The sequence below is a fragment of the Coregonus lavaretus genome (assembly GCF_964263955.1).
Source record: "Coregonus lavaretus genome assembly, chromosome: 8".
Classification (NCBI taxonomy): Eukaryota; Metazoa; Chordata; class Actinopteri; order Salmoniformes; family Salmonidae; genus Coregonus; species Coregonus lavaretus.
Window position 1 is genome coordinate 40204175 of NC_139995.1, and position 14867 is coordinate 40219041.

General features: G+C 45.8%; 1 protein-coding gene across 1 annotated transcript in view; it reads left to right on the forward strand.

Annotated features, from left to right (window-relative positions):
• Positions 1–410: 410 nt before the first annotated feature.
• The window catches only part of LOC311133281 (potassium voltage-gated channel subfamily B member 1-like), a gene marked incomplete at both ends in the record, with an annotated part of 47084 nt that continues 32627 nt past the window's right edge, over positions 411–14867 (forward strand). Inside the window, one exon of the mRNA XM_084166768.1 lies at positions 411–986. Coding sequence (XP_084022894.1) covers positions 411–986 — 576 coding nt within the window. The remainder of the gene's footprint in view (positions 987–14867) is intronic.

Genomic DNA, 14867 nt, shown 5'->3' on the forward strand with positions numbered 1-14867 from the left:
CAGTGCATGGCGTCGTTTGAGCACCAGTGCAGAGTGGACAGCGCTCACTTGAGCCGCTGCCACGTCCCCACTCACTATTCAGAACGGGCGCGTTGACAGGACAGCACTCTCAGTCTGAGCATATTACCATCATCTTTCTATTCACTCTTTTGATTAGGCGATAAGCCTGTAGCATGGCTCGAGACATTTTCTGACTATAGGTCATTGTGACTGCCTGGGCTACCGGCTCCATTTGAAACTCTTGTCATTGACATTTTTCCTCTTCTCAATCTCCTCTCCTTTTTTTCCCTCCCGCTTCCCCAGATTCAAGGATGAAGGTAAACAAGCACAAATGTGGACCGTAACATTTCCCCGTCCGGATCTTGCCTGTTGGACCAATTGGAACTCGGTGGAACTCTCGTCAGTTCAAAATGGAGAAATCCTCAACGGGATTGAATAAGAATGGCTCGCGATCGACTGCATCGCTACCCCCGGAACCGGCACACATAATCCACAGCAAGTCATGTTACCGCCGGGTAAGGCTCAACGTTGGGGGGCTTCCACATGAGGTCCTCTGGCGAACGTTGGATAGGTTACCACGCACCCGATTAGGGAAACTACGAGACTGCAACACCCACGACTCGCTCATGGAGGTATGTGACGATTACAACTTGGACGAGAACGAGTACTTTTTCGACCGGCACCCAGGGGCGTTCACGTCCATTCTGAACTTCTATCGGACCGGTAAGCTCCACATGATGGAGGAGATGTGCGCCCTGTCGTTCAGTCAGGAGCTGGACTACTGGGGTATAGATGAGATCTACCTGGAGTCCTGTTGCCAGGCCAGGTACCACCAGAAGAAAGAACAGATGAACGAGGAGCTCAAAAGAGAACAAGACACCTTGAACGACAGAGAGGGAGAAGAGTTCGACAACACGTGTTGTGCCGAGAAACGAAAGAAACTCTGGGACCTTTTGGAAAAGCCCAGTTCGTCTGTCGCAGCCAAGGTAACCTTTCATTCCAAAAGTCATATGTGGACAGTATGCCTTTAACTTGTTTATCATGACTTCTTTTTATTGATAAAAATGCTCCACATGTTATAGCAGTGGAAGAGAGAGAGCGAGAGATACAGAGAGAGAGAGAGAGAACTGATGAATTGAACATGTGTGACTATTGACTAAATCAATCAGAAAACAGTCATAGCTTCTGTGTGGTCATGATGGGTTTATTTATATTAGGGCCTTATCGGGCCTGCTGAAATACAAGCATTATTCCTTTGCTGTGTTATCTCAACGTAAACCCAACCATGAGCCCCAGTAGTGATGTGATCAGGTGTAAACTGGAATGATTGAGCTCAGCAAGTACTGCTCATTACTTCTTCCTCTAAGGTCATGTCAGGATGGCTCAGCTAGAGCTAGCTTTCTTCAATACTGCAGACATTTACACTGCTCAGAGAGAGAGAGAAAGGGGGAGCGGGAGAGGGTGAGAGAGAGAGACAGAGAGAAGCAGAGAGAAACAGAGATTGAGAGGGAGAGACAGAGACAGAGACATACAGTAGGTATAGATATTGAGGACACACAGCAGAACACTGAATATTACCCGGAGAAGTGACCTGGGGGAGCAGAGCAAAGAAGTGTTTCTCTCACTCCCATCTGGTTCTGAGCTGGATTGGAAAGATCAGACAGAATGCTCCCCTTTCCACCACCCTGCTAATGACATTTAAAGGGTTAGTAGTACCCACCGCCTTGTTTTCAGACCTGGGTTCAAATTATACTTGAAATCTTTCAAATACTTAAGCTGTGCTTGATTACATTTGCCTGGCACAATGGAATAGGCCCGCAAGTGCAAACCCCATCCCATCTGGCAAGTTCAAGCAAATTAAAAGTATTTGAAAGATTCTCCCTCCACCACCCCTTCTCATGTTGTGAAAAGGAGCATACACTGTAAAGGGGTTACTGTGAATTTGACAGTAGCCTACAGCCAGCTCGGTGGCAAGTAAAATTCTGTATTTCATATTAGAGTACACCTACTGTAATATAAATACAGTATCAAAGCAAGTACTGTGTAATGACACACAGTACAAAACCGTAAAATGTACTGTATTATACTGTCAAAAATTAAATAAAAAAGTAAATACCACCGTAATCGGAATGAATGAATGGATGAATGAAATTCATTGAGGGGGAGGGGTTTGTATTTTACAGTATTTTACTGTAATTACAAGAGATTGGTGCAAGCAGGTTGGCTGTTAGGTAAAGTGTTTACACATTACAGTATATTACAGTATATATATTAATATTTTATGTTTTATATCACTTGCACTTCTAGAGGCCTTAACAAAGGCTTCCAAACGGGCAGAGACTACAGGGCAAAACAGACCAAAAGGACATGGAAATATGCTTACCATTTAAGGTTTAAGACTTGCTGCCACTCCAATCTGTCCCCTTTACAAATTGATGGGGCATGTTAACCACATACAAGTTAAATTGGTACAGCATTCTCACTCACGGGTACAACACATATGGCCTCGTACAAGGCACGCCTCAAAATATGTTATTGAGCCAGAAACAACAATACCATGCACCCACTAGTGGTCAAAAGGTTTTTTGCGTGCCAAAGATACGGTACGGTACTGTATTCTGTTGGGTGGAATTACAATACCATTCGAAATACAGCTATTTTTTGCTCCGCCCACAACATTTTCCCACAATGCTTCAGAATTTACAGTTTGCTGCAGTAAAACGTTTCAGAGTATTTTACTGTTGATAATACCCCCAAAATACTGTGTAATTTACAGTTTTTCATTGCAGTGTAGGCTAGCACGCACTGCTTTGTTGTTCGGCCTGTAGCTGTTCTTGCCTTGTCTCGGAAATGGAATTAAAGCAGGAGTTGATGTCAGCTGCTGAAGCTTTATAGGAAGTAGCTACGCTACTGTATATGTGAGCGCTGTCAGTACTTTACAAACAGGCTGTGGAGTAGATGAGATCAGTGAGTATAGTGTATCAGCGTAATGACTCGTTAATAATAATTTTATCCAAAGCGACTTACAGTCATGCGTGTATACATTTTTGTGTATGGGTGGTCCCGGGGATCGAACCCACTACCTTGGCGTTACAAGCGCCGTGCTCTACCAGCTGAGCTACAGAGGACCTCGTTCACATAGGCATCAAGGAGATGCAAAATCAATGTTTATCAGGTTAACTTGAGGTTATGTTGTAGTGCTACTGTAAGATTGTAAAAAAAATCAGGCTCTCGCTGTAAGTAGGTTGATCTTATACCATTCTGTCTTAGTTATTCTGACATTGGCAATTGGCCTCTCTTCAATCACGTACTTCAATTAATAAGTCAATGGAGAAACTTCAGGCTGGTCAAATTCCCAACCCAATTAGACGTTATTGATATCTTGTAAGCTATTGATATTAGAAGTATTGAAATCTCTATCATAAGGATTTTATTTTTTACACCAGTACTTCCATCGAAGGCAGGCTGACTGTGTAGTTAACAACCCATTGACGTAATGTCTTGATGTAATGCCTGGCTGCAGTGCTTTCGGTCAGATAGCCGTTTGGCCATACTGTAAATGTATGTCACTCCTTGGAGTCTCTGGAGACTTGTAATGTGTGTGCCAGGAAAAACAGCAGCCTCTACACAATATGTGGGAGTGTTTATCAATTCCTAATTAGTTTAAAAGGCCAATGTAAAACCACAATCCTACACTACTAAAAGCATTAATACAGCTGATGCATTTCTCCTACCAACCTTGTTTCAGTTGGTAAACTGTGGGCATGTTGAGTTGAGTCTTACCAGCACCTTAAGGCCCAAGCCCTTCTGCTTGACTTCACCTGTGTCCCTGTGAACGTACCACTCCTTGGCTAATGTTGTGATCATCGAACACACACACACACACACACAAACACACACACAATAACCCATCAACAGATGGTCACTTGTCAAAACAACAAGCACAGGAAAACAGTTACCTGGCAACAGGGATATTATTTTATTATGTTTATAAAAGGGGTAGTCACAGAGCGTGTGTGTGTGTGTGTGCGAGTTTGAGTGTGTTTGAGTGTGCATGTGTGCGAGTTTGAGTGTGTGTGTATCTGTGTGTGTGTGTGTGTGTGTGTGTGTGTGTGTGTGTGTGTGTGACAGAGAGAGAGAGACAGAGAGAGAGAGAGAGAGAGAGAGAGAGAGAGAGAGAGAGAGAGAGAGATCGAGAGAGAGTGTCACACATCATTCTGACTTGCATTACTTGGTTAGCCCATGCCAGTGGCTGCTGGCCAAACACTAAGATGTGTGATTACATGTTTAATTGAGTTTTAAACATTAATGCAGAAGAAGTGCAGTGACCTTCAATACTCTTCACTTACTGTAGGCACGTGTCCCCAGTCAGTACACAGGAGATAAATGTAAAACGTTGATGCTATTTATGTATGTGGCTCTCTTACCCTGCCCCTCCTTTACTCTCTCTCTCTCTCTCTCTCTCTCTCTCTCTCTCTCTCTCTCTCTCTCTCTCTCTCTCTCTCTCTCTCTCTCTCTCTCTCTCTCTCTCTCTCTCTCTCTCTCTCTCTCTCTCTCTCTCTCTCTCTCTCTCTCTCTCTCTCTTCTCTCTTCTCTCTCTCTCTCTCTTGGCCACAGTCAAGTTTGCCTCAGTCTCAAATCAGATTTGGGTCTATGGCCATACTACCGCAGGCGTATCACTGTATCTGCTCTCAGCCCAGACCAGCTTTTTTTCACATTCACTTCTATTAACCTAACAAACCTTACCATACGCAGGCAATGTCAATAAATCATATAGTTTAGTGGGATAGAGTAATGCATTCAGTGGAACAGAGCAATACATGTAATGGTTTGGTTCATATTGCTGTAAGCCTTAGAGAGTTATGTTACATGCTATGACTACACAGATCTATGGAGGAATGGTATGTAGTCTGACTCATAGTTGTTATCTGATAATGAAATGTAGTTATGGTTGGCTGTGTGTCCTGCTAAGATGTGACTTGTCAGATTGGACACTCCTTGTTACTTTTAAGGTCATTTGTGCGTCCATCCAAGGAGGGGGACATAGAGCCCCTGACAGTCTCTGTCACTGACTGTCACTAACTGTCTCAATAAAATACAGGACTGACCTATCCCCAACTTGATTGTGTAAGTGTAAGGTATCATAATACACTTTCTCAATACTCGTTAACCTTATTGTTTGCTTTTTGCTTTTTTCCGCTAACCGTGGGGCAATTATGAAATTAACTGTTGATGTTTCAGACAGCTACCCTCTGACACTCTAAATTGGATCTGATGTTAAGTTGAGAAATTGAATTTAATATCTAGATGAGTTTGGCTTCGGGGAAGTGTTCAGAGCAAACATAACAAACAAAGCAAAGACAGAAGGAATAAAAGTGCCACATTTGCTTTGTTTTGTCCCTGTCCAACCGAGCAGTGGGGAATTAGAAATTACAGTGCTGTCAACTGGCATTGTGCGGCAGACGTCCAGGCAACAAATTCCAGTTATGCCTTTCTCATGTCATACTTTAGATGACAAATTGAAGCTGTTCGTCTTTATTCCCACTCATAAATCAGACGGACACCAACAGACATCTGGCCTGACACCAAGCTGTGTTTTGCTGTGTGTGTGTGTGTGTGTGTGTGTGTGTGTGTGTGTGTGTGTGTGTGTGTGTGTGTGTGTGTGTGTGTGTGTGTGTGCATGCGTGCGCGTGTGTGTGTGAATTTATGGCTGCTGGACGGTGGCTGGAAAGGGAAGTATGAAGTAATCAGTTATCACGGTGCTCCCAGCCTGATCTCCTGCCTCACTGCCTTCCCAGTGGTTAGTGCAGTCCACAGATACAGGCCCCCAACATTTGTGCAGGGGGAAGATTGAATGCCCAAGCGATTGCTGCTACTTTCGTGGCAGACGGGTGATCGCTCTCCTCGCCTGTCATGGCGTTTCTCCATCAACAGCAGAGCAAGAGGCCTGTAAGGGTGATGTCCCCTTAAATCCTTATTTAGTGCACTTCTTTATTGCACTATATAGTGAATAGGGTGCCATGTGGGAGGCAGCCAGAGGCTGAAAGAGTGCATCCCAACCCCTGAATGTCAATAGTGACTGGTCAGATCCAGAGACTTTAACCGTTCCTAAGACCTTATTTTAAAAGCCATATCACCCTTTTCCTTTATGTAACTCTTAGGGTATCATGTACAGACCTTTTACCAAGTCTTATATTAGGGTATCATGTACAGACCTTTTACCAAGTCTTATATTAGGGTATCATGTACAGACCTTTTACCAAGTCTTATATTAGGGTATCATGTACAGACCTTTTACCAAGTCTTATATTAGGGTATCATGTACAGACCTTTTACCAAGTCTTATATTAGGGTATCATGTACAGACCTTTTACCAAGTCTTATATTAGGGTATCATATACAGACCTTTTACCAAGTCTTATATTAGGGTATCATGTACAGACCTTTTACCAAGTCTTATATTATGGTATCATGTACAGACCTTTTACCAAGTCTTATATTAGGGTATCATGTACAGACCTTTTACCAAGTCTTATATTAGGGTATCATGTACAGACCTTTTACCAAGTCTTATATTAGGGTATCATGTACAGACTTTTACCAACTCTTATATTAGGGTATCATGTACAGACTTTTACCAACTCTTATATTATGGTATCATGTACATACTTTTACCAACTCTTATATTAGGGTATCATGTACAGACCTTTTACCAAGTCTTATATTAGGGTATCATGTACAGACCTTTTACCAAGTCTTATATTAGGGTATCATGTACAGACCTTTTACCAAGTCTTATATTAGGGTATCATGTACAGACTTTTACCAACTCTTATATTAGGGTATCATGTACAGACTTTTACCAACTCTTATATTATGGTATCATGTACATACTTTTACCAACTCTTATATTAGGGTATCATGTACAGACCTTTTACCAAGTCTTATATTAGGGTATCATGTACAGACTTTTACCAAGTCTTATATTAGGGTATCATGTACAGAATTTTACCAAGTCTTATATTAGGGTATCATGTACAGAATTTTACCAACTCTTATATTAGGGTATCATGTACAGACTTTTACCAACTCTTATATTAGGGTATCATGTACAGACTTTTACCAACTCTTATATTAGGGTATCATGTACAGACCTTTACCAACTCTTATATTAGGGTATCATGTACAGACCTTTTACCAAGTCTTATATTAGGGTATCATGTACAGACTTTTACCAAGTCTTATATTAGGGTATCTTGTACAGACTTTTACCAACTCTTATATTAGGGTATCATGTACAGACTTTTACCAACTCTTATATTAGGGTATCATGTACAGACTTTTACCAACTCTTATATTAGGGTATCATGTACAGACTTTTACCAACTCTTATATTAAGGTATCATGTACAGACTTTTACCAACTCTTGTATTAGGGTATCATGTACAGACCTTTTACCAAGTCTTATATTAGGGTATCATGTACAGACCTTTTACCAAGTCTTATATTAGGGTATCATGTACAGACTTTTACCAAGTCTTATATTAGGGTATCATGTACAGACCTTTTACCAAGTCTTATATTAGGTATCATGTACAGACTTTTACCAACTCTTATATTAGGGTATCATGTACAGACTTTTACCAACTCTTATATTAGGGTATCATGTACAGACTTTTACCAAGTCTTATATTAGGGTATCATGTACAGACTTTTACCAACTCTTATATTAGGGTATCATGTACAGACTTTTACCAACTCTTATATTAGGGTATCATGTACAGACTTTTTACCAAGTCTTATATTAGGGTATCATGTACAGACCTTTTACCAAGTCTTATATTAGGGTATCATGTACCGAGTACAGAGTACAGAGTTTATTTTAACAAGTCATAGATTTCTGAAAGCTATTGATTGGGCCAACTTTCTTCTCATCTTTGTCCACTATAATATGAAAACTTGTGCCTGAGGACATTCCCTGTGTCGGCTTCTTTTAACTATAGTCTTTCTTCTCTAACTTTCGTTTTTACTTCAATGAAAAATAACTACATCTTTGCAATCAACAGTAGCCTAGGCCAAGGCTCCCTTTAATTCCTTTCTCTCTCTCCTCAGCAGCATTTACATTTTACATTTACGTCATTTAGCAGACGCTCTTATCCAGAGCGACTTACAAATTGGTGCATTCAACTTATGATAGCCAGTGGGACAACCATAATTTTTTTATGGGGGGTTGGGGGGGTAGAAGGATTACTTTTATACTATTCCAGGTATTCCTTAAAGAGGTAGGGTTTCAAGTGTCTCCGGAAGGTGGTCAGTGATTGTTCCACCATTGGGGTGCCAGAGCAGCGAATAGCTTTGACTGGGCTGAGCAGGAACTGTGCTTCCGTAGAGGTAGGGGGGCTAGCAGGCCAGAGGTGGATGAACGTAGTGCCCTCGTTTGGGTGTAGGGTCTGATCAGAGCCTGAAGGTAAGGAGGTGCCGTTCCCCTCACAGCTCCGTAGGCAAGCACCATGGTCTTGTAGTAGATGCAAGCCTCAACTGGAAGCCAGTGGAGTGTGCGGAGGAGCGGGGTGACATGAGAGAACTTGGGAAGGTTGAACACCAGACGGGCTGCAGCGTTCTGTATAAATAAGTTGTAGGGGTTTAATGGCAAAGGCAGGGAGCCCAGCCAACAGCGAGTTGCAGTAATCCAGACGGGAGATGACAAGTGCCTGGATTAGGACCTGTGCCGCTTTCTGTTCGGTAGGGTCGTACTCTGCGAATGTTGTAGAGCATGAATCTGCAGGATCGGGTCACCGCTTTGATGTTAGCTGAGAACGACAGGGTGTTGTCCAGGGTCACGCCAAGGTTCTTTGCACTCTGGGAGGAGGACACAATGGAGTTGTCAACCGTGATGGCGAGATCATGGAGCGGGCAGTCCTTCCCCGGGAGGAAGAGCAGCTCCGTCTTGCCGAGGTTCAGCTTGAGGTGGTGATCCGACATCCACACTGATATATCTGCCAGACATGCAGAGATGCGATTCGCCACCTGGTTATCAGAAGGGGGAAAGGAGAAAATGAATTGTGTGTTGTCTGCGTAGCAATGATAGGAGAGACCATGTGAGGATATGACAGAGCCAAGTGACTTGGTGTATAGAGAGAATAGGAGAGGGCCTAGAACTGAGCCCTGGGGGACACCAGTGGTGAGAGCATGTGGTGCGGAGACAGATTCTCGCCACGCCACCTGGTAGGAGCGACCTGTCAGGTAGGATGCAATCCAAGAGTGAGCAGCACCGGAGATACCTAACTTGGAGAGGGTGGAGAGGAGGATTTGATGGTTCACAGCATCAAAGGCAGCAGATAGGTCTAGAAGGATAAGAGCAGAGGAGAGAGAGTTAGCTTTAGCAGTGCGGAGAGCCTCCGTGACACAGAGAAGAGCAGTCTCAGTTGAATGACCAGTCTTGAAACCTGACTGGTTTGGATCAAGAAGGTAATTCTGAGAGAGATAGCAGGAGAGTTGGCTAGAGACGGCACGCTCAAGAGTTTTGGAGAGAAAAGAAAGAAGGGATACTGGTCTGTAGTTGTTGACATCAGAGGGATTGAGTGTAGGTTTTTTGAGGAGGGGTGCAACTCTCGCTCTCTTGAAGATGGAAGGGACATGGCCAGCGGTCAAGGATGAGTTGATGAGCGAGGTGAGGTAAGGGAGAAGGTCTCCGGAAATGGTCTGGAGAAGAGAGGAGGGGATAGGGTCAAGCGGGCAGGTTGTTGGGCGGCCGGCGCACATGAGGTTGATTGCACATACCTGAGACCTGTGGCAATTATATCAGACCCGACCCAGATCCGAGACAAAAGTCAGAATGTAGGACCCAGACCTGGGTCGGATCTCAGAATTTTGGGTCTGTTGGACCCGGGAAGACCTCTAAGAGAGAGTAGAGGGAGTACAGAGAGTAGAGATAGTAGAGGGAGTTGGGATTAGAGTGAGTAGAGGGAGTAGAGGGAGTAGAGAGAGTAGAGAGTAGAGGGAGTAGAGAGAGTAGAGGGAGTAGAGAGAGTAGAGAGAGTAGAGGGAGTAGAGGGATTAGAGAGAGTAGAGGGAGTAGAGAGAGTAGAGAGTAGAGGGAGTAGAGAGAGTAGAGGGAGTAGAGAGTAGAGGGAGTAGAGGGAGTAGAGAGTAGAGGGAGTAGAGAGAGTAGAGAGAGTAGAGAGAGTAGAGGGAGTGGAGAGTAGAGGGAGTAGAGAGTAGAGGGAGTATAGAGTAGAGGGAGTAGAGCATAGAGAGAGTAGAGAGAGTAAAGAGTAGAGGGAGTAGATAGTAGAGAGAGTAGAGGAAGTAGAGAGTAAAGGGAGTAGAGGGAGTAGAGAGTAGAGCGTACAGAGTAGAGGGAGTAGAGAGTAGAGGGAGTAGAGAGTAGAGGGAGTAGAGAGTAGAGGGAGTAGAGCATAGAGAGAGTAGAGAGAGTAGAGAGTAGAGGGAGTAGATAGTAGAGGGAGTAGAGAGTAGAGGGTGTAGAGAGGAGAGAGAGTAGAGAGTAGAGGGAGTAGACATAGTAGAGAGTAGAAGGAGTAGAGAGAGTAGGGGGAGTAGAAGGAGTAAAGAGAGTAGGGGAGTAGAGGGAGTAGAGATTAGAGGGAGTAGAGAGAGTAGAGAATAGAGGGAGTATAGAGTAGAGGGAGTAGAGCATAGAGAGAGTAGAGAGTAGAGGGAGTAGATAGTAGAGAGAGTAGAGGAAGTAGAGAGTAGAGGGAGTAGATAGTAGAGAGAGTAGAGGGAGAGAGAGTAGAGAGTAGAGGAGAGAGTAGAGAGTAGAGGGAGTAGAGAGAGTAGAGAGTAGAGGGAGGAGAGAGAGTAGAGAGTAGAGGGAGCAGAGAGTAGAGGGAGTAGAGAGAGTAGAGAGTAGAGGCAGTATAGAGTAGAAGGAGTAGAGCATAGAGGGAGTAGAGAGTAGAGGGAGTTGAGAGTAGAGAGAGTAGAGGGAGTAGAGAGTAGAGGGAGTAGAGAGTAGAGAGTAGAGATTAGAGGGAGTAGAGAGTAGAGAGAGTAGAGAGTAGAGGGAGTAGATAGTAGAGAGAGTAGAGGAAGTAGAGAGTAAAGGGAGTAGAGGGAGTAGAGAGTAGAGCATACAGAGTAGAGGGAGTAGAGAGTAGAGGGAGCATAGAGTAGAGGGAGTAGAGCATAGAGAGAGTAGAGAGAGTAGAGAGTAGAGGGAGTAGATAGTAGAGGGAGTAGGTAGTAGAGAGAGTAGAGGAAGTAGAGAGTAGAGGGAGTAGAGGGAGTAGAGAGTAGAGGGAGTAGAGAGTAGAGGGTGTAGAGAGGAGAGAGAGTAGAGAGTAGAGGGAGTAGACAGAGTAGAGAGTATAAGGAGTAGACAGAGTAGGGGGAGTAGAAGGAGTAAAGAGAGTAGGGGGAGTAGAGGGAGTAGAGAGTAGAGGGAGTAGAGAGAGTAGAGAATAGAGGGAGTATAGAGTAGAGGGAGTAGAGCATAGAGAGAGTAGAGGGAGTAGATAGTAGAGAGAGTAGAGGAAGTAGAGAGTAGAGAGAGTAGAGGGAGTAGAGAGGAGAGAGAGTAGGGAGTAGAGAGAGTAGAGAGTAGAGGGAGTATAGAGTAGAGCATAGAGGGAGTAGAGAGAGTAGAGAGTAGAGGGAGGAGAGAGAGTAGAGAGTAGAGGGAGTAGAGAGTAGAGGGAGTAGAGAGAGTAGAGAGTAGAGGCAGTATAGAGTAGAAGGAGTAGAGCATAGAGGGAGTAGAGAGTAGAGGGAGTTGAGAGTAGAGAGAGTAGAGGGAGTAGAGAGTAGAGGGAGTAGAGAGTAGAGGGAGTAGAGAGTAGAGATTAGAGGGAGTAGAGAGTAGAGAGAGTAGAGAGTAGAGGGAGTAGATAGTAGAGAGAGGAGAGAGAGTAGAGAGTAGAGAGAGTATAGAATGCTCCAGCCACCTTCCAGAGGCTGATGAATCGGGTGGTCTCAGGTCTGGAAGGGTGTGCCGTGTATTTGGATGACGTGGTCGTATACTCAGACTCTTGGGAGGAGCATGTCTGTAGAGTGCAAGCCCTGTTCGAAAGACTGGTGTGGGCCAGGTTCACTATCAATTTGGCAAAGTGTGAGTTTGCTAAAGCTACAGTCACATACCTAGGCAAGGTTGTGGGTCAGGGTGTTGTCTGTCCCGTGGAAGCCAAGGTTCAGGCTGTGAAGCAGTTCCCACAGCCCTCCACAAAGAAATAACTGATGCGCTTCCTGGGAATGGTGGGGTACTACCGTGCCTTCTGTAAAAACCTTTCGGTAGTAGTGTCCCCCCTGACCAATCTGTTGAAGGCCAAGGCTGAATTTATCTGGTCCACCCAGTGTCAAGAGGCATTGGATGCAGTTAAGGCTCTTTTGTGTTTGGCACCCGTGTTGGCAGCACCAAATTTTGGGAAACCTTTCAAATTGCAGGTAGATGCCAGTCAAATTGGTGCTGGGGCTGTGCTTCTCCAGGAAAATGATGACAATGTTGAGTGTCCAGTCAGTTTTTTTCCCGGAAATTTAATAAGTATCAGCAAAACTATTCTGTAATTGAAAAGGAGGCTTTAGGTCTCATTTGGGATTTACAGCACTTCGAGGTCTATGTTGGTTCTGGTTTAACCCCTGTAACTGTGTTTACTGACCACAACCCACTTATTTTTCTGAAGTCCCTGCAAAATCCAAACCAGCGCCTAATGCGTTGGGCTTTGTTCTTGCAACCTGTCACGCCCTGGCTCTGGGGACTATGTTATGTTGAGCCAGGGTGTGTAAGTCTATGTTTAATTTTCTATGTTGGGCTGAGTGACTCCCAATCAGAGGCAACGAGTGTCAGCTGGGTGTCTCTGATTGGGAGCCATATTTAACTGTTTGTCTTGCACTTTGTGTTTTGTGGTTTCTTGTTCCTTTTGGTTTGGTATCGAAGGACTTCACGTTTCGTTCTTTGTTTTGATCGTGTGATATAGTAATAAATATAAATATGTTCACCCGCAACGCTGCGCCTTGGTCTCCCTCATTAGACGATCGTGACAGAAGAAACCACCTTAACCAGACCAAGCAGCGTGTTCAGGAGCCATCGCTGGCAGATCTCCGTGGCAACCTCGACTGGATCAAGCAGCGGGACGAGGAGAGAGGATGGACGTGGGAGGAGATGATTGCGAGTCTGGCAAGAGGGAGGAGAGACCCCCAGGAAATTTTTAGGGGGGGGCTCACGACGTCGGGCCAGCAGGTGTACGGGTTAGAGCGGTGCAAAGCGTTGGCAGAGAAGGCCGCCAGGTTAGGGGGGCCACTGGGCACAGAGGAGAGGGAAAGTGTGGAGGCACGGCGAGAGGTACTGGGGTGTGTTACCAGTCCGGTCCGGCCCGTTCCTGATCCCTGCGTGGGGCCAGTGGTGTGTGTCCCCAGTACGGTCCGGCCTGTTCCTGCCATTCCCACCAAGTCAGTGGTGCGCGTCGTCAGCCCAGCCCGGCCTGTTCCTGCCATTCCCACCAAGTCAGTGGTGCGCGTCGTCAGCCCGGCCCGGCCTGTTCCTGCCATTCCCACCAAGTCAGTGGTGCGCGTCGACAGCCCAGCCCGGCCTGTTCCTGCCATTCCCACCAAGTCAGTGGTGCGTGTCGACAGCCCAGCCCGGCCTGTTCCTGCTCCACGCACAAAGCCTACGGTGTGCGTCGACAGCCCAGCCCGGCCCGTTCCTGCTCTCCGCACCAAGTCTGTGGTGCGCGTCGCCAGCCCAGTCCGGCCCATCCAAGCTTCCCGCACCAAGCCAGTGGTGTGCGTCGTCAGTCCGGCACGGCCCGTTCCTGCTCTCCGCACCAAGTCTGTGGTGCGCGTCGCCAGCCCAGTCCGGCTCATTCCTGCTCCCCGCACCAAGTCAGGGGTGCGCTTCGTCAGCCCGGTCCGGCCCGTTCCTCCTCCACGCATCAAGCCAGGGGTGTGCGTCGTCAGTCCAGCACAACCCGTGCCTGGGTCATGTCCGGAGCCGGATCCGCCGCCGAGGCGGAGTGCCCACCCGGTCCCTCCCCTGTTGTGGTTGTTTGGCGCGGCCGGAGTCCGCGCCTTTGGGGGGGGGTACTGTCACGCCCTGGCTCTGGGGACTATGTTATGTTGAGCCAGGGTGTGTAAGTCTATGTTTAATTTTCTATGTTGGGCTGAGTGACTCCCAATCAGAGGCAACGAGTGTCAGCTGGGTGTCTCTGATTGGGAGCCATATTTAACTGTTTGTCTTGCACTTTGTGTTTTGTGGTTTCTTGTTCCTTTTGGTTTGGTATCGAAGGACTTCACGTTTCGTTCTTTGTTTTGATCGTGTGATATAGTAATAAATATAAATATGTTCACCCGCAACGCTGCGCCTTGGTCTCCCTCATTAGACGATCGTGACACAACCATTCAACCTCGATATTAGACATATTAGTGGTAAGGATAATATCATTGCTGATGCTCTGTCCCGTGCTCCTTTAGCCTAGTTTGTATTTTCTCTCTGCTGACCCCTGCGGGCTGTCTGCGCCTCTTTTCTCTTAAATTGCTCCCCAGGTACCAGGGCTGCTGAGTTTGAGGACGGACAGTCAGCTAGGGGACACGGGGCTACTGTTAGAAGCCGGGACTGGTATCCGTTTTTGTTTTGTTTTTGGGAGGAATTTTGGATTGTTTTAAATATGTTGGGTCGTAATTTGGGTTGAGGTTGGGACCCTCATTTTAAGGAGGGGGGTGTCACGACCCCTCCTCTGCAGTGCAGGGGCGGTTCCTACTGCAGGCAGAGGAGGGTCGTTAGTGATTGGAGTTGGTGTGATTGGAGCCACCTGGGCTCAGGGTATTTAAAACTGCTTCACTAACCCCTCTCTCTCTCTCCCTGCTCCTCCAGGTATGATCCTGTTTTGTTTGTTCCTTTGTAGGTTTACTTA